The following is a 24,859-nucleotide window of genomic DNA, read 5'->3' as shown; positions in this document are numbered from 1 at the left end:
ATCAGGAAGAGTAAGAGAGATCTCCCACCCAGAGCATTCTATTTAATGTCTATCTCAAAGGATAACAGATGTGTTTTTGTTATTATCAGGGTCATGTGAATATGAACATTTTAACAGCCAGTAGCATACTCCACACAGCCTCAACAAGGGTAGACCCTCATCATTAAAGGCTAGAAACAGTAGAAATGTTATTTGAAAGCTAGTTATTTTTAAATAGCGCAGTATTAGATTAATTATTCCAATTCAAAGTTGCTAATTTGATCAGTAATTTTCAATACATATAGACTTTTGATCATGTTTTCTTTTTATCAGTATTGGCCATATGTTGTTAAATGTGTATGTCTGCACAAATATAAATGTAACACTGCTATTAGAGCATCTTCAGGGTAAGGGTTTTGTACAATGCAAATCCTGCAAGGGGTCCTAGAATCAAATGCTATAGACGTATAACCATGTAGTATATTTAACAATACATATAAATAGATACATCAATATGTTCACGGAAGTATGTTTATTGGCCAGTTTCATCTACCTTGTGGTGTTTGGTATGCCTTTAACCTTTTTACCTGTTCAGAAGTGGAAGAAAATTAACATGCAATTGACATACATATCTCCAGATGCCTGAGACATGATGATATGCATATGACCTAGATATTATTATCTCCATTTAATACATGAGCATGCTGAGCTTGAGGAAAACTCAGTGATTGTCAAAGCACACAGCTGCTGAGTGGAGTGGCTGGGCTTTGAACTGAGGTCTGTCTCAACCCAAAGTCTTTTCCTATACCCCAGTGATTGTCACAGTGATTCTCTCTCTATTCCCCTTCCTGGAACTGACCGTTTGTTCTGCACACATAAGAACAGAGCCTATACCTCCATGGTTTCTCCCTCCTCTCCCCTGTCCCCAAATCTCTTCTGTTGAAACATCTAAGTGAAGCCCATGATGTTGGTAATGGGCCTTTGTTTCCTTGTCTACAGACTTTCAAGCATTCACTGTATTTATTCAGCTAACTATTGAGAAATGGATTGGGCTGAGATCATGGATCTTTGTATGGCTATTGTCAAAAGCTATCAGGGCCAAACTCAGTTGTTTGCTGGTTTTTAAAGATCTCAGTTGTAGAGCATCAAGGAGTACCTCAGAGTATCCAGAACAGGAATTGCTTTCTGCTTGGCAGTAAATCTTTGGGCACAACAAAATCAGGTCGTAACTGGACAGTGAGTCTTGAATGGCTTAATGGCTAGCCCGAATCCTCCTCTAAATAAAACAGGAAACATCATGAACATACCAATCTGCTTCATTCTATATGCACTAAGTTGGTTCAGTTGTGTCCGACTCTTTGCAGCCCTATGAAGTGTTGTCTTGGAAAACCAATCCTGGAAGTAGTATGTTTAATTTGCAATTCACTCTTACCACCATAGTACTAACAAAGTTAGCAAGTGGGAATTTTAAGCATTTAAATCCGGCTAAAATTGTCTTTCTTTTTCTTTTCCTTTTTTAAACAAACTAGCGTCTGTATGTCCATATTCTTTGCAGTCATTTGCAGGGATGGCTAAAGGCCATGCAGGATTTGCAGACAAGCCACAAAGATATAAAATCTGGCATTTCCTGCTTAATCTCACCTCAAATACTTTATTTTTCATGGGCTAAAACTCCTCTGCAATGATCTGGCAGATGCTTTCCCACATGGGGAGGCCATTAGCATGGTGGTGTCTGGGCCTGTGTACCTGGATGGAAGTTTGCCTGTTCCATTAAATATCTGATGTGCTTTCTTTACTAAGGCTTCCTTAGTAAAGAATCGTAAGTTTCTCCACACTCATGCTCCAGTGGAAAGAAATTATGCTTCCAAAGTTCTTAAATATTTCAATTTCATCTCTATTGCTACAGTTCCATGGGGTGTCTGGGGTTCCCTAGCAGGAAGTTGATCCCCTAAGAGGAAGGGAACAAGGAAGGCGGCTCAACAGCTGTGTTGATGTCAGTTGGAGGGCTTGGGACCAAAGGATAAGAAGCCAGGGATGGGGGAGATTTCACACATCTGAAGCAGAGCCTCTGAAAGCTGCTTCCCGACAGGGAGCAAAAAGGAGGTGGTGAGCACACTCTTAGGAGCAAACGGCAGCATTCGCCAAGGCAACCCAGCCGAGAAGACAAGAGCGCGCACGGCCTTTCCCCAAAGAAAGGCAAGCATACACCACATCTGCCAGAGCTTCCAGATGCAGGATGAGGAGACGGAAGGAAAGGAGAGGTACTTACTGTTTGGGTCTACATTTTCACAAAGCTCTGTCTTGGCCTCACCGTTGGGTCTGTCACTGGGCTTGTGTGACAGCCGTGATGACATGGTGGCTGCCGTGACCACTGCCTTGAAACTTCGCTTCCGTTTCTGGACATTGAGTTCAGGGTGGAAAATGATGATGTACACTTTCGGCATGTATAGCATCCCCAGCGCCACTGATGCACTTAGGTTCATGGAGATTGTAAGCGTGGTGGTTTGTATGTAGAGCTAGGAGACATAACACACAAGACACTATTACAAATAAAATGGCTGCAGAGGGAGGCTGAACACCTAACGTGATGCCAAGCACGACCATGACAGGGAGAGGAAGCATAAACCCTGGGGAGACAGAATGGCTCTGCACATTTCTTGGCGAGTTTACACATAAATATCATTGGCTTAAAGTCATAGGGTAGCTCTGAGTGCAGGTCTGTCCTGGAAAGTCTGCTTTGTAGAGGTTCAGCGTCAACCTTGCATCAGATCTGAAGTACCTTTACTCAGAATGGCAACTGGATATGAAACCAGGAAGGTCATATTTGCAATCTCGAGTAAGGGGTAGTTTTTTCCTACCCCCCATACATTAACAAAACAATTAACATTACATGATCTCTTACTGCACAGATACCCTGGGACCTTATTTGAAAAAGTCATTATGTCAACACATGTATTTTTCTGTATTTTTTTTTTTTGAAAGGATTCACCTTCATCATGCCTACAGAGTAGTGAGCTGAGTTTCCTTGGAAAGTAAGCCCTTCTTGCTTCATTCTGGTTTACAAAGCATCAATGGGCAAGACCAAGACCTAGTGATGTTGGCTTATAGAGTTGCTAAGGGGCTACAAAACCTTGCCCTGACATGTGTTATGTGTAGTTCAGATGGTGCTCGCAGCTGTCCTTGTGTTCTTTCGCTTCTTGAGAAATCAGTAGAGCCACCCATTCACTCATTCTTCACTGTGTTATATCATTGTCTTGCCTAAAGTGGAAAAGATGAGGGTTGAAGCGGATGAGGAAGAGTAAGATCAGTAAGGGGAAAGCTACAGACAGCTTGACTTGGTCCGTTTGCATTTATGAAGTGCCTTGTCATGATTCATAGCCCACCATTCACTTAGATATGTCTGTGGTTTTCATGACTTCTAAAGCCTAGACTCACTGTGAGGTGATGGGTGTGCTCCTTAACTTGATTGTGGAAATCATGTCACAATATCTACATATGTATATTACATCATCACAGTGTACCTCTTAAAAAATGTTATATAACCTAAACATATGCAATTTGTATTAATCAGTGATAACCTCAGTAAAGCTGAAAATAAATGAATAAATAAATAAACCGGTAAAAAATAGGTAGGTAAATAAATTAGTACATTTCAAGTACATTTAAAAAGAAAAGTTCAAGTGACCAGTTCCTATAGCCTTTTACATCAGTGGAAAACCTAGTCTCTTGACAATGCATTTGATCATGGTTTTCCACAACGGTGTCTTCCTATGTGTCTGAGGATAAAATCCCCCATCTTTAATGGGTTTTACAAGGGCCCACATGGTCTTTCCCCTTGTCTGGTTTCTCAGACTAATTGTCCACCACTCTCCTCACCTCTCTCCTTCCTCTCTCCCCAGGATTTCATCCACATGGCCCTCCTTAAGTTCTTGAAGATGCTATGCTTATTCAACCACAGACTTTTCTACAGGCAGGTGTGTGATTTTTATTTATTATTGTTTCCTTCTGTGTGGAATGTTCCTCTACATTTTAGAACATCCATTCCAGCCTGCCTCCCCCACGACCTTAACTCTCAGCCAGCTTCTTTAATGACATTTGTTGTTCAGTCACTAAGTCATTTCCAACTCTTTGTGACCCCATGGACTGCAGCACGCCAGGCTTCCCTGTCCTTCACTATCTCTTGGGTTTTATGCAAGTTCATGTCCATTGAGTCGGTGATGCTATCTAACCATCTTGTCCTCTGCTGCCCTCTTCTACATACAGGCCTTCAAAACAATGTTGTTTTTAGGTCATGGCTGCCTGTTTGTAATCCTCTACCCACTAACCTGATCATCTGAACGCCCATCTCTCAAACTGAGCCACAAGTTCAGTGAAGGCAGTGATGATGGGTAGTGGTGTCACTGTGCCTGCGGTGCTGACGGACAGTAGGCACTTAAGAAGCACACAGTGGATGAGCTCCTGTGTTTGGATAAGAGGCACCTTCTTCCTCCTGATGACTCAGTGGTCAGACAGCCTTTCTCTAAATATACAGGGATTGCCATCAGATCTATTAGCTGCCTGGCCATTTCTGACTTTAGTTCTTCAGTCTGGGTCTCTGGAGAAGAAATTAAAAGAGACTTTGCTTTTCATCTGGAAGGAATACTGTTTTCCAGCAAACATTAATTTGAATGTGCGTGTTTCTGAATGCTTTACAGGAGCTGGCAGCCGTTAACTGTATAATGCGTAATAAATGTAAAATATAAAGACAACAATATTGAATTAATGATCCTTTTGGTTGTGAACTAGACCATATGTTTAAAGCTCATCTTTTCCTATTAGAATACCTTTAGACTTTCATCTCCATTCTACCCTGCTGCCCACCCTGTCCAAGAAAGTCTTACCCTGAAACAGAGGTTTATGAACTTAGACGCTGTCATTTTGTCCCCCATGGTCACTGCTGTCATCCTGCTAATAAGGGCTTTGCAAACCATGGATTAGCCAGTCTAAGAAAGAAAGGGATCTAAACTGACCCATGGAATCTTAAGCTTTCCTTCTATTTCTCCACTCAAAAGCAAATTTTGCAGTTGAAGAAACCATCTGTAGTTTATTGAGTTTATGACTTATATACATAACTTGTATACTTTATACATATGTAAATATTTGTGCTGGTCTGTGTATACATACATGCTTTTTCTCAAGAAAGACCTCTTAGTCATTTAGGACTCTAGTAGCAAAGTTGCTTATTTTATGGAGTCTGTAATTTTGTTCTTGTCAAGCTGGAATCTATCAAGACTTTGATACTTGTTTTGACATTTTTGTAATTTCGGGGGACATTTCAGGAATCTGTGAAAACCAACAGGAATATCATTGACCATTAAGGGACAAATTTCTGTCCCTTAATCCTTTATGTTGCAGAGTGGTTAGGAATGAAGACTCCAGAGCTAATCTGAGTTCAATTCCCGTTTACTAGCTTTGTGACCTGGGACAAATTATTTTGCCTCTGTCTGCCTTAGCTTCCACATCTATAAATGGGGATGATAACATGAGCCCCCCTACCTCATGATGCTGTTGTGGTGATTAAATGAGTATTTGTAAAGTAGGATAGGACCTAGCATGTAGTAAGTATTATGAAAGGATTTTTAAATAAGTTACATACGTAGAAAGACAGGAAGACCTCAGTCTGCAGAGAACCCAGAGGTACTTGTTCATGGGGATACAACCCAGCTCAGCCCCAGGAAGGGAACTCAGTTGCTCTCTTCTTGGCCTTTGGTGGGATGTTTGCTTTTTGACTCTGAGTTTTCACCCTAGAAGCCCTTTTAGTACAATTTTTTTAAGCAAATTCCAACAGTTAATTTATTTTTAATTAGAGGATAATTGCTTTACAATACGTTGTGTTGGCTTCTGCCATACAACTATGTGAATTGGTCATAAGTACATATATGTCCTCTCTCTTGAACCTCCCCCTGCCCCTCACTCCCCACTTAAGTGAGGTGGATGAATCTAGAGTCTCTTATACAGAGTGAAGTTAGTCAGAAAAAGAAAAACAAATATCATATATTAATACGTATTTATGGAATCTAGAAAGATGGTACTGGTGAGCCTATTTGCAGGGCAGGAACAGAGACGCAGACACGGAGAACGGACTTGTGGGGAAGGAGAGGGTGGGATGAATTGAAAGATCAGCAGTGAGCATAAACATTACCGTATGTAAAACAGGTAGCTAGTGGGCAGTTGCTGTATGATGCAGGGAGCTCAGCGTGGTAATCTGTGGTGGATTACAACATATTTATTTTTTAGTCTCAAGGCTATTCTTGTTTTATCCAATGCTTATTGTCAAATGAGCAATGCAGATTGTAGAATTACCCTGTTTGATTTTGAATATTTTATACCATTTTGCTTTATCTTCCTTATACTTTCTTGAGAGATGTAAAGGTGTTAGTGGTTGATTTTGGTCTCTCTTACCAGCACATAGGGGTCTGGCACATACAGCTCTACTGGGGTCAGCTCCTCCCCCATCCCCTGTCCCAGACTGCCCTTGTCCCATCTGGCTGTCTGAGGCTCATTGCCTCACCATGGTCCATCCTTGATGGCCTGAGCTCGTGGGAAAAATGCTCCCTGCCTTGCAGTGTTGGGATACTTAAGCCTGAATTTTATTATCAACTTCAATACATTTCCAGAATCCAGTTTCTTTTCCTTGGTTGAATGTGGCTTTCCTCCCAAGCACCATGTGTAACCCAGCTTGTACAACTAAGGAAAATGTGGGCAAAGGGTTCCAAGTCAGGTGGTGGTTTGCACATTACTCTACCAAGCAGTGTTCTTCAAGTCTGATAAACAGAACCTCTGGCTCTCAGTTTCCTCATTTGCAAACTGAAGATAACAATGGTTTAGGGTTCAAATGCTGACTCTGATGACCTAATTCATTTTATATATGGAAAGTGCTTAGTACAATGCCTGGGAAACACGTATACATGAAATATGAGCTGCTAATATTTATATTCTGCCGAATATTTATATCAGGATATTGGTGTGTAGACCTTAAGATAAGTCTTCCTTAGTATTCACTGTCATATATTTTAAACTTTTAATGTACGTCTTAGTAATTAACTAGAATGTAGGGTCTAAAAAAGCCAGGCCTATTCATGTCCTGTCTGATTGACATGTGCCAGCAAGTATACCATTAGAGACACAGCTTTGTGCTGAATTCAGGGCCAGGAAAAGCCCAGCTAAATCTGCCCCGTGCATTTTCTCATCTTGGTCTAAAAGTTCATTGTCACATAAATGTGACTGCAAAACCCCATGAGATGTCATTGTTGCTTTATAAATAGATGTTGCACTGAGGGTTATTGGCGTTCTCCTTCTGTAAGTATTGATTGGTAAAATACTAAGAAATTCAAAAAGTCTAGATTGCTCCTGAACAAACTTTGCATGTTGCCAACTCTTCTGTCAAAGTTTCAGAATCAGTTTAATTGAAGACAGTTTTGAGAGATTCCTGGGCATGTCGCTAACGACTTCATGGTATAAATTCACCGGTAGCTGTATTTTCCAGATAGGCTATGTGACAGAGACTTTTCTTCTCCAGTGTTGGTACATCATCCACTTACCACTGGCATTTTCAGTGAGATTAGTCACCCTCGGCATCCACGAGGGATTGATTCCCAGACCTCCTGAGGATACGAAAATCTGAGGAGGCCCAGGTCCCTATATAAAATGATGCAGTATACATATATGTACCCTCGTATACTGTAAATCATCTCTAGATTAATTGTAATACCTGATGCAGTGTAAATGCCATGCCACACCTGCTGCTCAGTCATGTCCGACTCTTTGCAACCCCATAGATTGTAGCCCAGCAGGCTCCTCTGCCCATGGGGTTTTCTAGGCAAGAATACTGGAGTGGGTTGCCCTTTTCTTCTCCAGGGGATCTTCCTGACCCAGAGAAAGAACCTGTGTCTCTTGCATCTCCTCCATTGAGATGGATTCTTCACCACTGTGCCACCTGGGAAGCCCAAATGCTATGTAAATACTCATAAATACCATGTTGCTGCTGCTGCTAAGTCACATTTGTTGTGTCGGACTCTGTGCAACCCCATAGACTGCAGAATCCCTAGGATTCTCCAGGCAAGAACACTGGAGTGGGTTGCCATTTCCTTCTCCAATGCATGAAAGTGAAAAGTAAAAGTGAAGTCGCTCAGTCACGTCCAACTCTTAGCGATCCCATGGACTGTAGCCTACCAGGCTCCTCTGCCCATGGGATTTTCCAGGCAAGAGTACTGGAGTGGGTCGAAATACCATGTAAATGCTATGTAAATAGTCATAAATACCATGTAAATGCTATGTAAATAGTTGCCAATATGCTGAAAATTCAAAGTTTGCTTTTTGGAGCTTTCTGGAAATTTTTTTTTTTCCAAATATTTCTCACCTGCAGTTTGCTGAATCCATGGATGTGAAACCCATAGATACAGAGGTATCCACAGTGGTGGATAGCAGTAGGCCACTACCAAGTAGCCACACAGGCCGCTGTGACAGTGGCAGAGCATTCTTTCTGCAGTCAGGGAGCCACATTCTAGTGGCAGAAGGATCACAGCCTAGAATCAAATATGCAAGGTGTCGACACTGCTCACCAGTCCTTTTTCCCATAGTGTGTACTCGGCCCCGCCTGCTTGTCCCTGGGCATGTCCTTTGCTCACCTTTTCACCTCTGATACCCTGTTTTGCATTTGATGTTCAGTCCAAAGTCTCCTTGTACTTAAAGTGTCCCTATAACCCAATTTTCCCCATAAATCTAGTACTTTCATTGTGCAATTTTGCATAGCATGGTGACGTCTAAGAATGCATAAGTCATATTATAGCAGAGCTGATTGGATAATAAACTCATTGCCTGCACTTCACTAAATTCTGGTTACACAGTAAGTTCTACACTTGGAGGAAGTATTGGATATTAGAAATAGCCTTGGCATTCATGGAGGATTGTTCTAAGGAAAGCAATTATCTGCAGTCTGTTAGTTATCATCATCGTCGTCGTTGTTTGGCTATTACGTGTGGATCTCTAGCTCTTTGTTTCTAGAGTTGAGGCCGTAATGCTAGCTGTCTTGTAAGGCTGTTGGGATCGAATTGGTGGCCCATTGTGAAATACACAGGAGGGTGCCTAGCATGTAGGAACCACTCAACCAAGGCTGTCAGTATTGATGATTGATTTATTAGCTATAACATAAAATGACTTGTTTTCTATGTTGTTCTCTTTCATATCATTTTAGTATTAATACACTTTGAAATGATCATCTTTCTTATGGAATCCACTGAATGACAACCTATTTTAGGGAAAAACATCTCATTAAGTGTGCTTCTATTTTGTTTGAAAGTCTGTTCAAACCCCTATCCTGTCATTGACTATTATGAGAAATAACCAATTAAGTGCATTCCCAGGTGACCACTGAAAACTGGGACAAGGAGGCTTTCACAGAGTCTGGTAGGATGGGAGAAGTTTCACAGTTCTCATGACATCCCAAAATCTGTACAGCAAAAATGAAAACTGTGTCTGATGTAGGCAGAGTAGAGATAAAGCATACATTTTTATCTGACAAATGTCTGGAACACCCATGTGTCTAAATTGAAATGCAAATTCTTAGCAGTTAAGACCAGTGTTTTTGATCCTTGCCACCTGGACCCCTTGGTTCCTGATCAGAGTCACCATATTTATGAGAAATAATAATGACACATGGCTGGAAATGAGACAGGGTGTTTCCAGTAAGACTTTCTCAGTTTCCAGAGGGTCAACATGCTGAAGGCTTTTGCACAGTAATGAAATAATGCCTGATGATAAAAGGATTCAGTATGATGATGAGGAAAGATACTCGCATCTTCTGGAGGGATGGTGTAATGGGAAAACAAGATCTTTCTTGTTAGAAGTGATTTCAAACTCAGCCTTGGATTATTGGTTGGTGACTGTGGGCAAACTACTTCACCTCTGACAAGTCAGTCAAAATTCAAACCAAAGAAATTTGTTACCAGAGTGTCTGATATAAAATCTCTCATTCTACCATGACCATAGAGACATTCTGACCATTTGGAATATTAAAAGATAGTATACTGCCTGGTGGCATGCACAAAAAATGGAAGAGTCTTTATTAGAGTACATGGCCCCATCTTTGGCAGATGATTTTCATGCTGTTCCATTCAAACCTGTTATCTTTGAATAGGCAATTTGTAAAGAGTAACAGACAATATCTATAAAAGAATACAGACACACATTCCAAACATTTTGGGACACACTCTGTGGACAGGTGTATGGCGTGAAATTATAAATAATGGAAGCAACTGGGTGATTATTCAGAAAACGAAGATCATGGCATCTAGTCCCATCACTTCATGGGAAATAGATGGGGAAACAGTGGAAACAGTGTCAGACTTTATTTTTTTGGGCTCCCAAATCACTGTAGATGGTGACTGCAGCCATGAAATTAAAAGATGCTTACTCCTTGGAAGGAAAGTTATAACCAACCTAGATATCATATTGAAAAGCAGAGACATTACTCTGCCAACAAAGGTCTGTCTAGTCAAGGCTATGGTTTTTCCAGTGGCCGTGTATGGATGTGAGAGTTGGACTGTGAAGAAAGCTGAGCACCAAAGAATTGATGCTTCTGAACTGTGGTGTTGGAGAAGCCTCTTGAGAGTCCCTTGGACTGCAAGGAGATCCAACCAGTCCATTCTAAAGGAAATCAGTCCTGGGTGTTCTTTGAAAGGAATGATGCTAAAGCTGAAACTCCAATACTTTGGCCACCTCATGCGAAGAGTTGATTCATTGGAAAAGACTCTGATGCTGGGAGGGATTGGGGGCAGGAGGAGAAGGGGACGACAGAGGATGAGATGGCTGGATGACATCACTAACTCGATGGATGTGAGTCTGGGTGAACTCTGGGAGTTTGTGATGGACAGGGAGGCCTAGTGTGCTACAATTCATGGGGTCGCAAAGAGTCGGACATGACTGAGCGACTGAACTGAACTGAACTGGATGATTATTGGACAAGACCTCATTTGACTGTTTTGTTTTTCTCATTTAGTATCTCCAGGCAGACATGATGCTAAGTCAACACACAATCACATTATTTTTTTGGAGGGACATAAGGACACACACTCCAGGTGGATGCAAATCAGTTCCTGGAGCATGAAATAAGTGATTATGTCATGCTTGAAATCACCTACATCTCAGTTCTCTGCTCTCCTGATCAAGAGCCTGATGCTTTGTCTATTCCCATGTCACGTCATCAGTGAGATGCTGTTATTCCAGTTGACCACATCCTTGGGAAGACCGGGGTTTCACTTCCCATGTCATCCTAATGAGCTGTGCGCCGTCCTCATAGCTAATTCTTCCAGGCAGTCACTTCTGATTTTGCTGGGCACCTATGAGCACAGCCTACACACACTGATACACAGGATTTTTTCCCCCCTCACCAGCCCTGCTATCCCTCAATTTTGATTTCAAGCTTTTTTCCTCCTCCAGCTACAAGGCAGGAGTTTCACTCTTTTATACAGCCAACATTGGCCCTGTCTGTTCTATTATCTAGAAGGTTATTTACCATTCCTGCTGGTTCAAGAGCCCCACAAATGTTAGGTCCCCGCCTTGTTGTGATTTAACATACAAAGGTGAACCCCTTCACCCTTCCCCACCCCGCTGTCAGCCTGCAGAAACACATTTCTGCCAGATTCCCTGGCTCTCCAGGAACCCTTGGCCATATTCTTCAAGACTGAACCTAGCAGCATTTTGTAGGAGGCAGTGTCGGATCCTGTCTTATAATAAGAAAGTACTGACATGTACCTCACTGGGGAACACATTAGGTAACATACGATGATGTTCTGTATCACTCTGCAAGTAAACCAGGGCATTAAAAAGAACTTAATATATTCCACTTCTAAAGCTGTCATTTGAAATATTCCACTTATAGAAGTGCAAAGCTGTCTCATCTTGCCAACTTGTAAAGTCATCTTTCAGGTTCTTGTGAACATAAAAAAGACAGGAATCCAATGAAAATACTGATGCTGAATTAATGGCTGAGAGAGAGAGAGACAGTTTTGGCATCTCTTGGGAATAGTTCACGTGTTTTAAATTGGGCTTGTAAAGTGTTCATTGAGACCGGCCTGGAGTGTCACTGACAAGAAGACAGTGTCGAATCCTTATAAAAAGAGGGGCCTTCTCTCAGTTTTCAGAGACATTGGCAATGACTTTCTGATGAACTTTGGCAGGTTTTGATCATCATCCAGCAGCTGTCTTTCCTCCTGTTAGTTCTACCTGTTAATTTTGTCTGTCTTCCTCTGTCCGCTCTGGACTGTACCTTCCCCATCTTACTGCTGACCTATGGCAGCTCCCTTCCTTCCCTTCAGATTCGCCCTTCCCCTTGCATTAGCTCATACTTTTTATGTATCATTTTTGCTTCCCTGCTTTTCCACTGTCTCTGGTGCAGCACTGTGGGTGTGGACAGGCACAGGCTCCTCAACTTCTCTCCTGACTCAGTGGGCCCCACTCTGTGCTGTGGGACCCACTCAGCCAACGGTGGCCATGGCTGATGGGCAGAGTGGCTAACAGCTAGACCTCAGGGCCAGAACTGCCCACCCAGGGGTAACTTGTGCTCTGAACTCCTCAGCGAGGACCTCAGCTGAGGTTTAGTTTAAATCTAACAGGAGAAAATAACTACAATCCAGCTGCTCAGCAAATTGTAGATAAAAAGTTGCTCAGCCTGTGCCCTTTACTGCAATGGTGAGGGCTCTGAGATGGGGGCAGAGAAGTAACACTCATCCTGCAGGAAGAAACAGAACAAGAGGGAGTGAGGAAGGCTGAAGAGGAGTGGCCGACTGGTTCATGCTTTGATCTTACTGTCACCAGATCCATGTTCCTTTCTTGTTGTTTCTGAGGTCCTGGATCATGGATCTCAAAAGTACAGTTTCTTACCCATTCACTCCCGAGGGCCTAGAGTCTTGCCTCTGTCTGTACCTCCTGAATCTGCCCTCTGAACCTGCCCACACTTCTTAGCAGACCTAAGAGGGATTTTTGCAGGTCTCATTCCTCTTTAAAACTCAATGCTGAGGCCTATAGTGTTGGGGGCTCCAGCTGTCTTACTGCATTAACTCAACCTTCCATGATACTTTGGATGAAGAGACAGTGCTTCTGGCCCCAGGAACTCTGCAGGGCCCTCCTTCCACCTTCCCTCACCTTATCTAAGTGCTTCTGATATGCAGTGCACTGTTCATCTGCAAGACTTTTTCACATGCTGTTCCCTCTGCTTCACATGCTGTTCCCTCTCATCTGTTCCTGGCTCCCTCCTATCTGCCTTTTGGGTCTCAGTCTCACTTCCTTGAGGAGGGCTTCTCTGACCCTCAAATGGAAACTATGTCCTTCCTCTTCTGCCTGCTCACAGAACATACTGTCACCCTTCATCACATCAATCACAAATTAGGATTATTCAGTTGAGTGTCTATTTAATAAATAAGTATCCCCTCAATAGACTATCCTCATGATAGCACAGACCATATATTTTGACCTACCCTACAGAGCTCCTGGAACTTAAAAGTACTGAGTTCATAGCAGCTGGACAGATGAGTGAATACAATCTAGGACATATACACTGTGCAGCCAAGAGCAGTGAAACATATGACAAGTGCACTCGCACTGGAGTCAAAAGTTCTGGGTCTGGAGGTAGGATCTGCCACTGACTAACTCCTGCGGGTTCTCAAGTAGCTCACATAGCATTTGCAAGCGTGGATAGTGATGCACCGTGAGGTGCATGGGCTCACTTCCCAGAGCGGTGGCAGAGGAGATGACTTATAAGTGGTCCTACCTCTTAAACTCTGAACCCATGGTCTAAATGCCACCCCGGTACAATTTATGTGCGCTGGATGGTGTAACCACATCCAGAGGCTGTTTGCTTCCAAACAGCTGCATTTCTTCCCATCTTTCCAGATAATTTTTCCTTTAGCAGTTGCATTGGCTTCCTGTCTTCCCCAGTCCTGTAACTAGAGGCACTGCTCTGATCCAGTCAAAGTATTCAAAGCTAATAAACAGAAGATTTAAAGCACAGAGATAAATTGTCCCCTACACTAGGAACAGAACCAGAATACTTTGTGCATGTCGGGGAGGGAGGGAGCATTCAGAAGTGAGCAGTTCAAGGCAGGAACCGTGTTTTAATTTATCTCGGCATCCTCATGCCTGGTACAGGGAACAAGTTGCATATATGGTTGATGAATGAGATGGTCTTCACTCATTTGCCAAACCCAAGCCCAAATCAAAGCCACTCACTCATCTCCATGTCACAGTTCATCATATGCCCCCAGCCACACTGGCCTCTTTCACTTCCCTGAATCTGCCCTGCTCTCTCCTGCCAGAGTGTATGAGAGTCCGTCACTCAGTCATGTCTGACTCTGCCACCCCATGGACTGGAGCCCACCAGGCTCCTCTGTCCATGGGATATCCCAGGCAAAGATACTAGAGTGGGTTGCCATTTCCTTCTCTAGAGCATCGTCCTGACCCAGGAATTGAACCCAGGTATCCTCCCCTGAAGGAGGATTCTTCACCACTGAGTCAACAGGGAGGCCCATCTCCTGCCACAGGGCCTTTGCATGTTTGGATCCCTTTCCTTGCAGTGTTTCCCACACCGCCTCCCTCATCTGTTCATTCTTCAGCTCTCACCACTCCGGCATCACTTCCTCATCCAAGACTCTTCTAGCCAAGACCATGTCTTTCCATCCTGTTACAGGCTCCCAAAGCAATCTCAGTAATTCACATCTAAACACTTGTGTGTGTGTGTGTGTGTGTGATTAGCATCTATTTCTGCCACCAGGAAGCATCTGCTTAGCTCACTGTCGTATCCCCAGTACCTAGCACTGTGGTGGCAAATTCAAGGGGCCTCATTGATACTGGTGGGGAAGGAAATATGGGGGACACAACGATAAGAGGTTATATTTGTGGTCTTTGGCTTTGTCTCTGGGTGATCCCAGAGAACAGACTCAGAAGGGTACCTGACAGAAAGAAGTAAGTGTGCAATGTTCCTGTGGATTCCCTGTAAAGGGGGTTCTTCTCGTTTGGCAAAGGGGAAGGATGGACTGTGTTGTCCTGGGGCGCTGGTACTTAACCTCTTTACCCCCCGTCATGTGTTCACTAGACAAGAAAGTATAACTATCAAGAGTGACCCTTTTAGAGCCTGAAACTGCACTAAAAATCAACAACCCTGCCCTTCTGGAAGGATGGGAGCTTTTCTTTCAAAAAGCATAGGCTAACGCTTAGGTCAGCACCCAATTGTCTCCTCACAATAGAAAAAAAAAAAAAAAAGAAGAAACGGTTGCCATGACAACCCAATGACGTGTTCAGTCATTGAGTTTTGCTTTTTTTTTTTTTTTGACCAAAAAATGCTGACTTTGACTTAACTACTAATGTATATGCATTTTGTTTGTTCAATTCAGATCCCTCCCGGAGCTTTTCTGAATCATCAATAAGTATCACTTAAAAAATTCACCTTTAGAAAGTGGAATGGCTCAGATTAGGATAATAGTGATCAGGGGTGCTGAGGGGACAAATGATAGCTACGTTGAGAGAAAAAAATAAAAGAACATGTGGATGGACTGGACTGGGAAGAAAGAAAAGTAAGGGAAAAACCAAGGACTCACTTTCTTAATATTCTACCTCCTTTTATGCAAACCCCAAGTTAGTAACTGCAAGGAGATCCAACCAGTCCATTCTAAAGGCGATCAGCCCTGGGTGTTCTTTGGAAGGAATGAAGCTAAAGCTGAAACTCCAGTACTTTGGCCACCTCATGCGAAGAGTTAACTCATTGGAAAAGACTCTGATTCTGGGAGGGATTGGGGAAGGAGGAAAAGGGGACGGCAGAGGATGAGATGGCTGGATGGCATCACTGACTCGATGGACGTGGGTTTGAGTGAACTCCAGGAGTTGGTGATGAACAGGGAGGCCTGGCGTGCTGCAGTTCATGGGGTCGCAAAGAGTTGGACACAACTGAGTGACTAAACTGAACTGAAATCACACCAACACTATACAAATCCAGAGCAGGTTTGAGCTCTCTTAAAAAATAAATGTGGTCTCCCTTTTCCAAGCAACCTGACTAAAAATATTTGCAAAGGCTTTCAAATGATATCAGCACAGTTCAATCCTGCCACTCTTCTGGAGTGCAAGGCCCCAGAAATTTATGCCAGCTTCATCTCCTCCAACCTTCATGAGCTCATATCCTAATCTAATCCCAATCACCCAAAGCTAATCCTTCACCATCATTTACATCTCTGGTTAAGAGTCTCTTTCCAAGCTTCTACCCTGCATGTATTCCCAATTGGAATTCTCAATCTTCCCTTCTTAAGAAAATAAGCCTACTTTCTCTAGAAAGTGCTAAAGAGATCCACAAAATGATTAAATGGCAAGCATGCAAGTAGATTCTCTCAACAGAAACTGCCCAGGCTCATGTATAGAGCCATTATAACTTATGGAAAAAAGAGGTCTATTGTTTCTTGAAACCATGTCAAACTTTGATATAAACTAAGAAAAATGCATGAATGAGTCTAAAAAAATAATTTTAATGGCAAATTTTCTATTCCATCTTGACTTACGAAATCACCGTACATTATTTATGGGAAAAAGACAAAGCATGAAAGGTCTTCATGGTGTGGGAGTACTATCTACATAGAGTCCAGGCCCAAAGAGCAGAGTGCCCTGAAGAAGTTTCTGTAAAGGTTATTCTCAGTTATATGCAGGTACATATTTATCATCTTCAATGCAAGGCTTATCATCTTCATCAACTTCATAGGGCTGCTGCCACAGTCAAATCAGCATCTCAAACCATGTTGAAAGTGGAGATTTTCTTGCAAAACCTGGCTTTGTACTTATACTCTTTTAAATTTACTGAAGTGTCATTGATTTACAGTGTTGTACAAATTTCTGCTATACAACAAATGATTCTTTATGTTCTTTTCCATTATGGTTCATTGCAGGATACTGAAGGTAGGTCCTTGTGCTCAACAGTAGAACCTTGCTGTTTATCCATTCAATACAGAGTAGTTTACATCTGCTAACCCCAAACTCCCGGTCCATCCCTTCCCTATTCTTCCCCTCCCTGTAACCACAAGTCGGCTCTCTATGTCTGTGATTCTGTTTATCTTTTGCAGATAAGCTCATTTGTGTTATATTTTTAGATTCCACATGTAAGTGATACCATATGGTATTTGTCTTTTTCTGGCTTACTTCACTTAGTGTGATAATCTCTAGGTACATCCATGTTGCTGTAAATGACATTATTTCACTCTCTTTTATAGCTGAGTAGTATTCCCTTGTGTATGTATGTATACAGGTAGGTAGATAGATATAAATATATACATAAATAATACTAATATTCTTTATCTCAGGATTGTGACTTCCATCTACTTGGTTGCACAAATTGGAACTTTTAAGGGTTGTTCTTAAAAACCTGCTGTTCCTTCACATTTTCCCTTTATATGTAGTCTATTACTCCGTTAGCTAGTATTATCTGTAAAATACTTATGGAGTCTATTCTCTTCCCACTGCCCCAGCCCTTGTCTTAAGTATGATTAACCAGTTAACACACTTAAGCACAGAGGACAGAGGGTATATTTGTAAGTTCTCAGGTGGGAGCTGTTCATGGTTGATGAAGATGACGGTGATGGTGAAGACAATGATGCACTTGGACACTGTTCCTAGGGTGCTATTGTAGCATCCCAACTGGTTTCATTTCTTCCATTTCTTGCCTCCCTCTAAGCAGTACTCTTCAGAGTAACCAAGATGATCTCTATAAAAACTGAAAATCAGACAACCTGGTCCCCTCTAGACTTCCCATTGCCCTGTAGTCTCTGGACCAGCTGCAATTCTAGCCTCTTGATTAGTCTCTTGACTAAGATTTATCTGTGCTGGCTTCTTGGGTGCTTCAAGCTTATTTCCAACGAAGGGACTTAGCACACACCATACATACCAGTCTGTCTGCCCACAATGGTATTTTGCCTGAGTTCTTCATCCAAATGACTCCTGTCCCATCTTTGAGGTTAACTTCATGTATTTTCTTGAACAGACTTTCTATGGCCACACCACTGCTTCACCAACTTGAATTTTCTCCTTCCATGATTCTCTCACATAGCAGCCTATTTTATTATTATTATTATTATTCATAGTGCATGTTACAATCAGTGATCATCAACATAATCATGGATTCATTTATCTCAACAGTTTCTCTCCTACAGGAATTTAAGCTTATGATGGCAGGAATAGACCTGTAACAAATGACCTCAAAAATATTATTTTAACTAATAAGGGTTAACAGTCCAGAAAGTAATTTTAAAGTGAGGTACAAATAGAAGCATCCCAATGAGTAAAACTCTCTTTCTGAGCCATAAATACTTTTTGAGTAGAAGTTGGTTCTTAGAGTGAGTACATTCAGAGAATGTTAAGTTGAAATCCTGAGTTAGCAGAGCACTCACATGACTTGTGCAGGGTCACAGTAATCAGGAACAAAGCTAAGATGTAAGTTGAATCCTTTTGATTCTACAGCTTATTTTACTACACTGATTTTCACATTCAACTAAAAAGCGTATCTAATAAAAGAGTAAATCACAGAACTGTTTAATTTTTCATTCTCCGAGGCTTTAATTGCCAATGCTTGGGAAAACAAACAGCTCTAACTATTTCTAAAGGGAACTGACAGAAAATTCCCTTTCTTGACCACAGATTGCATATTTGTGTAAGTATGTTTTCTATTTAAGTCTATATTCCCTACTAAGAATAATGAGCAAACCCCCTCTGCACGCGATTGAAACTGTGTCCAATTTCCTTGCCAAATCCAGCTGCTTGTCGAGAGGATTCAGTGTTGCTATCTTTTCCCCAAAGGTACACAGACTTACACCAAGGCAGATGCCCCAATAGTAAAAGTGTGCTTGAGCAGGCAGAAAAAAAAAAAAAAGTAATACATAGATGGAATGTAGATATTGTCTGAAGCATGAACAGGTTGCAGTGTCTGATGGTTCTGTCAAAGTGTTTATGAGATGATTACTGACTGACTGGAGAAGGTCAAGGGTAGACCAAAGACACCAGGTGTAGGGGAGGAGGGGGACTAAGCCCCACTGGGAAGGTACATTGGAATTCTGTGATTTGCCAGTAAACATTGACTACCCCGGTGTCTTTTTCTTTGTGTGGTGAGACAGTACTCTGTCTGCCTTCATCCACCTTCTAGCTGTTTAGCTTATACAGAACATGGGATAAAGGACACTTGGCGATTCCTCTCCAGGAAGAGACTCTGTGCATAATACCCATAAAGAGACAGGCTGAAAGGAGATCCATCCTTGCAGTGGGAAAGGTCTAATCCTTTATGGATGTTCAGAACAGATGGAAAATGCGGACTACACAGACTAGGGGATGAAGCCCAGAACTAGCACCCTGTGGAAGGCGATCCAAGTCAAGGGAGAGGACCAAAGGGGGTTCATTCTCCAGTGACCATGAAACAGAGACAGCCTTGGGGGTGGCTTCATGTGCAAACACCTCTGCCCGTCAAGGAGCTGGGGGGGTTAGCTGGCCAGGGGAGAGGAGACTGTTCAGACTTGGAAAATAGCTGTAATCATAAGGAACTGAGCAGTTATACATCTTCCTGGACTCTGGGGGGCTTGGCTTACAGGGTGTTACAGGGGAGACTGTTCCACTTGTTCCTCCACCAGAAAGCTTCAGTGTGCAGCTAATACCCAGCAGTGACGTTTCAGGACAAGCTTCCCTTGTGGTCAGAAAAGTGATGCTGTCTGTGTCACTATTAGGACTAAGACAGACATTAAGGGTGTAGAGATGAGGTCACTGGACTCAGGTATGCAGAAACCTGAATTCTCATTTTTCTCTTCCACTTCATAGTTGTGGAATTTGGGCAAGGCCATTTGTAAAGACATTTGTGACAATGTATTGCAGTCTTTACCCTTGAACCCCAGAAAGTGCCTACTTTCTCCAGCTAACAACAGGTAAGGAAAATAAAACCTATATTCTCCATTTTATGACATGAATTGAGGAAAGTTAAGACATGACTTGAATAAAATTTAAAGTTTGAAATCAGTATACCACAATGTATAGAAGTGATTGGATAATTATTCACCAGTTCACAAGCATTGTGAACATATAGTCCTGTGCAACTTGTACAAGTATGAACAACAGGTACAAGAGCTGGGGGTGGGGGCAGGGTGTTAGGGATGTCACGCTGTCCTGTAGTGGGATCCTCTTTCAGGATCAGCAGGAATCTGGATTTATTCCCCCAGATGCTGCGGATTCTGCTCTCAGCTGGTGGCCCTCTGTGGGAATTGCCTTGTCTGAGGAGACTCCTGCTGCCTAAGCCTCACCCCCTTCTCCTTCAACTGAGACCCTGTTGAGTCTGCATCACAGCACCACCTCTCCCTTGGCCTGGACCTCTTTCCTTCTGCTGGTTGGTGTTGATACTCCAAATAAACTTGCACCTGTGCTCCTAAGAGGCCAAGCTGAGACTCGGTGTATCACTTAGAACTGTAACATGCATCTCAGTTCTGATGCAATCAAGAACATTTGTAATGCAACTCAGTCTGTAATTCCTTTTGCAGCATACACCCTCAAAGACCCACTGAGAACCCTACAACATTCATAGTACATGCTATCTCACACAAGACCCAGCTCTCTCCCCAGAGCAGTTTCTCCAGATTCTCTGTTGACTTTTTCTTTTTCTTTTTTTAATTTAGTATAACTGTTTTACAATGCTGTGTTAGCTTCTGGCATACAACCAACTGAATCAATTATGTGTATACATATATCCTCTCCCTCTTTAACCTCCCCACTGTCCAACCCCTCTTGTCATGACCTGCAAACAGGTTCATCTGTACCATTTTCCTAGGTTTCACATATATGCATTAATATATGATTATCGCTTTTCTGACTTACTTCACTCTGTATGATAGATTCTAGGCCCATCCACAGCTCTACAAATGACCAATTTCATTCTTTTTTATGGCTGAGTAATATCTTTTTGGACTATCTATTGACTGAAACTTTCCCCTCTTTCTCATCCAGATACAATGTAAGCACATACACTACACATATGTCCCCCCAATTTTAAAAACTTACAAATGTTCAGAAACTCAGACACAGAATGAAGAACATCTGGACAGTCCCCACTGAGATCCCACCATAGTGTTTTTTACTTTCTCTCTCTCTGTGAAACAATTTCAAAGCCATATACATTGTATTTTTTCTCTTTTTTATTTCTGTTCAGTTCAGTTGCTCAGTTGTGTCAGACTCTGCGAATCACCAAAAATTGGGTGTTTTACTGTATAACCACAATACTGTTACCACACTTAAGAAATCTGACAGTAATTACATAGTGTCATCAAATACACAAAAATCAAGTTCCCCAATTAAAAAACAAATGTTTCATATGATTTTTCTCCAGTTCAAAATTCAACCTAGGTTCATGCAGTACAGTTGGTTATATTTTGTTAGATTCTTCCTGAGTGGTCCTCATCCTTTTGGTCTTTAAATAGCTTTATTGATGTAAATAATAAACTGCACATATTAAAAGAGCAAAATTTGATGATCAGATACATACAGCCCAGTGAAATCATTGCTACGATCAAGATAACGAACACACACACGATCTCCGAAAGCTTCCTTGTTACCGATGTTCAATCTGTCCTCTTAACCCCTCCACACCCAGCCCCATCTTCAAACTACCACTGATCTGTTCTTTAGTCACTGTGAATTAATTGTATTTTCTAGAACTTCATATGAAGAATATCATAATATGTACTCTGGTATGTTGAGCTTCTTTAATTCAGCAGCATTGAGATTCAACCATATTGTTGAAAGTTCAAGTCTAGTGCTTTTTAATCCTGAGTTGTATCCATTGTATGGAAGTACTGCATTTATTTAACAATTCATTTGTCCATGGACACTTGGGTTGTTTTCAGTGTGGGGCTACTATAAATAAGGCCCTTATGAACATCATACATAAGACTTCATAAGGGCATATGTTCATTTGATTTTGCATGAACACCTAGGAGAAGGGCTTCTCAGGTGGCCCTACTGGTAAAGAATCTGTTTATCAGTGCAGGAGACGTGAGGGACTCAGGTTCAATCCCTAGGTCAGGAAGATCCCCTGGAGAAGGAAACAGCAAGCCACTCCAGTATTCTTGCCTGGAAAATCCCATGGACAGAGGAGGCTGGTGGGCTACAGTCCATGGGGTTGCAAAGTCAGATGTTACTGCACGCATGCACATGTACATACACACACACACACACACACACCCTAGGAGAAAAGGGGCTGGACCATATAGTAGGTATAAAATTAACTCTTTAAGAAACTTCCAAAGTATATTCTCAAGTGGCAGTATCGTTTTAGATTCTTATCAGCAGACTATGAGACTTTCAGTTCCTGTAGACCTTCTCTGACACTTGGTATAGTCAGTCTTCTTAAATTTTAGCCTTTCTAATACATAAAGGACAGAAATGGTATGGACCTAACAGAAGCAGAAGATATTCAGAAGAGGTGGCAAGAATACACAGAAGAACTATACAAAAAAGATCTTCATGACCAAGATAATCACAATGGTGTGATCACTTACCTAGAGCCAGACATCCTGGAATGTGAAGTCAAATGGGCCTTAGAAAGCATCACTACGAACAAAGCTAGTGGAGGTGATGGAATTCCAGTTGAGCTATTTCAAATCCTGAAAGATGATGCTGTGAAAGTGCTGCACTCAATATGCCAGCAAATTTGGAAAACTCAGCAGTGGCCACAGGACTGGAAAGGTCAGTTTTCATTCCAATCCCAAAGAAAGGCAATGCCAAAGAATGCTCAAACTACCACACAATTGCATTCATCTCACACGCTAGTAAAGTAATGCTCAAAATTCTCCAAGCCAGGCTTCAGCAGTACGTGAACCGTGAACTTCCAGATGTTCTAGCTGGTTTTAGAAAAGGCAGAGGAACCAGAGATCAAATCGCCAACATCCACTGGATCATCAAAAAAGCAGGAGAGTTCCAGAAAAACATCTATTTCTGCTTTATTGACTATGCCAAAGCCTTTGACTATGTGGATCACAATAAACTGTGGAAAATTCTGAAAAAGATGGGAATACCAGACCACCTGACCTGCTTCTTGAGAAACCTATATGCAGGTCAGGAAGCAACAGTTAGAACTGGACATAGAACAACAGACTGGTTCCAAATAGGAAAAGGAGTATGTCAAGGCTGTATATTGTCACCCTGCTTATTTAGCTTATATGCAGAGTACATCATAAGAAATGCTGGGCTGGATGAAGTATAAGCTGGAATCAAGATTTCCGGGAGAAATATCAATAACCTCAGATATGCAGATGACACCACCCTTATGGCAGAAAGTGAAGAGGAACTAAAAAGCCTCTTGATGAAAGTGAAAGAGGAGAGTGAAAAAGTCCATTTCTGCAGCTAGTCTGTTCTCAAACTGCATGCTCCACAGTGTTCCCAGCACACAGCGTTTCTTCCTTCCTTTTCATCCCTGAAGACCTGAGTCAACAGCTGTACTGCAAATTGTGGGGAAGCTGTAATATTTATTTTTTGCTCATGGGGAAAATTGCCAAGATTCAGCAAGTGACAGCTATTGTTCACCTCATTTGACTTGAATCAGAGCAGGTCTTGAAAGGAGATAGCTAGACAGAATTATGAACAATTCAGACAAGAGGTATTCAGTTACTGGACTGACGAATAGGAATTCCTTTGACTATTTAAAAATTTCAATTTGCAGAAATTTAAAAAATCTTTGCTATCAAGTATACACCAATGTTATATTTATAGACAATGTGAGTGTGAATGTTTGTAAAAACTTTTTAAAAACTTGCATGCCTTATATCTTAATAATTATTAAGATAATTAAAATTAAATTTTAATTTTAGTGCTTAATTAAAAAACAGCACTAGGAAAAAGCTAAAATGAATGTAAATTGAAAGTAGATGGTAGTGCTGGAAGTCTTGAAAGACTCAAATAGATCTAGGTCACGTATTTTATAGTAACTATTTGATGATTTCACTTTATTTTTTGGTGTTTGCCATTTTGTGGACTATATGATAAACAATGATATGGATTTTCCTAAGATATGTTAAAACTGTTTACAGACTCCTTTTTCACCCCCAAATACTCTTGAATTGTTTAGGCAGCATGTACCACAGAAGATATCATTAACTTTCTTTATATTAGCTCTCTCTCCAAAAATTGACTGTGAGTCAAGTTCACTGGACTTCATACATTCCTACTGCTGGGATCTCTCACTGTGGCTAGGTTTGTCACAGATTGAATAAGCTGACAAGATAAGATAAAGCAAACCAAAATTATTGCCAACTTCTATCTGGGCAAAAGGCTACCACATAATGGCATGGAGGCAACCTTTCATTTCCTAAAAGTGAAGAGTCCTGGGGTCTCACAATCAAGTGTTTTCCTCTCCTACTCTTTAGAATATTGTCTGTTTAAAAGACGTATGTGTGCATGCGTGCTCAGTCATGTCTGACTCTGTGACTCTCTGGACTGTAGCCAGTCAGGCTCCTCTGTCTGTGGGATCCTCAGGCAAGAACACTGGAGTGGGGTGCCATTTCCTACTCTAGGGGACCTTCCCAACCTAGGGATCAACCTGGTCTCCTGCATTAGTAGGTGGATTCTGTACCTCTGAGCTACCTGGAAAACCCATAAAAGATATATAGTGAACATTTATTGGGGGGTGGGGTCCTTAATCAGAGAAGGCGACGGCACTTTCCAACTGTCCCACAGAGTAAGGTGTTCCCTCTCCTGTAGTTACTGGATGGAGCAGTTGATGTCTTGATCTCTCATCCCCTCCACCACCACCCTGGACTTCAAGGCTTTCTGCAGCATGAAATCTTCATTCTGAAATTTA

At 41.8% G+C, this 24,859-nt stretch overlaps 1 protein-coding gene across 9 annotated transcripts in view; it reads right to left on the bottom strand.

Moving 5' to 3' along the window:
• The window catches only part of GRM7 (glutamate metabotropic receptor 7), a 935,325-nt gene that overhangs the window by 50,862 nt on the left and 859,604 nt on the right, over nt 1-24,859 (bottom strand). For 7 of the 9 annotated variants that reach the window (XR_003507724.1, XR_003507723.1, XR_003507725.1 and 4 more), the window contains exon 9: nt 2,249-2,495. The exons of 1 other annotated variant lie outside the window; for it this stretch is intronic. Coding sequence is in view for 4 of the 8 variants with exons in the window: in XM_027522339.1 (XP_027378140.1) it covers nt 2,249-2,495 (247 nt within the window). In the remaining 4 variants the exon portion in view is untranslated. Of the gene's footprint in view, nt 1-2,248; nt 2,520-24,859 lie in introns of all 9 variants that reach the window. One more of the 9 variants, XR_003507726.1, reaches the window with a different exon arrangement.

Source organism: Bos indicus x Bos taurus, chromosome 22 (assembly GCF_003369695.1).
Source record: "Bos indicus x Bos taurus breed Angus x Brahman F1 hybrid chromosome 22, Bos_hybrid_MaternalHap_v2.0, whole genome shotgun sequence".
In the NCBI taxonomy this organism is placed as follows: domain Eukaryota; kingdom Metazoa; phylum Chordata; class Mammalia; order Artiodactyla; family Bovidae; genus Bos; species Bos indicus x Bos taurus.
The sequence above is the reverse complement of the archived record's forward strand: the minus strand, read 5'-3'. Positions and strand labels throughout refer to the sequence as shown.